A 672-nucleotide genomic window follows, 5' to 3' on the forward strand; every position below is an offset into this window, starting at 1 on the left:
CCACTCCGAGCTGGGTCTGATGATGGATTTGGTGCACTCGGAGTGGAAGGTGACATCCTTTAGTGAAAAGTTTCGACGTGAGTACATGGCGGGGGCTAAGTGCAACTGGGCGCGGTGCTACAAGGCGACATCGGACCACTTTGCGTCTGCCACACTAGCCAAGTTTTCCATCCCCTTGCCGCCACGTTTACGAAGTTTCTCAGCTATCTCAATGTCTGTAATGTTTGGCTTCAATCGTTTCAACCATTGAGTTGCACATTTGTCAGCCTCCGCGACATGCAGTGGATTGTCTGGTTTTATTGTTTTAGGTAGCGAGAGGATGTGATTCTTAAATTCGTTGTTGATACATATACAGTCTATTAAGCCACACATACATGGTAGCATATAAATCTTTTGTTTCTTCTTGGCCGGTTGTGGCCTCACCCTGCGTGGAGTTGATGAATCCTTCGCTACGATACGTCATGTGTCAATTATCGCTCAAGTCTTTATGAAAGCAAATAACCCGTTCCTCAGGGGTATCGCACGGACAGTCGTAACACTGTGTTGTCGGATTCTCATTAAGACAGCACCCCTCACAGTGCTTCAGTTTAAGGTCGTCCTCAGTATCACTAGCGTCGTGATAGTCTCAGCAATCGTTGTGCCACTTCTCCTTACAGTGTCTGCAATGTATCC

General features: G+C 47.2%; 1 protein-coding gene across 1 annotated transcript; it reads right to left on the reverse strand.

The window, feature by feature from the left end:
* Nucleotides 1-117: 117 nt before the first annotated feature.
* On the reverse strand, nucleotides 118-290 carry SARC_15302 (hypothetical protein; the record flags this gene model as incomplete). Its single annotated transcript, XM_014290572.1, has 1 exon — nucleotides 118-290. A coding segment is annotated over one exon (173 nt), but the record flags the coding sequence as incomplete, so codon positions are not given.
* Between the last annotated feature and the right edge of the window lie 382 nt (nucleotides 291-672).

The sequence above is a fragment of the Sphaeroforma arctica genome (genome assembly GCF_001186125.1).
Source record: "Sphaeroforma arctica JP610 unplaced genomic scaffold supercont1.5906, whole genome shotgun sequence".
Lineage (NCBI taxonomy): Eukaryota > Ichthyosporea > Ichthyophonida > Sphaeroforma > Sphaeroforma arctica.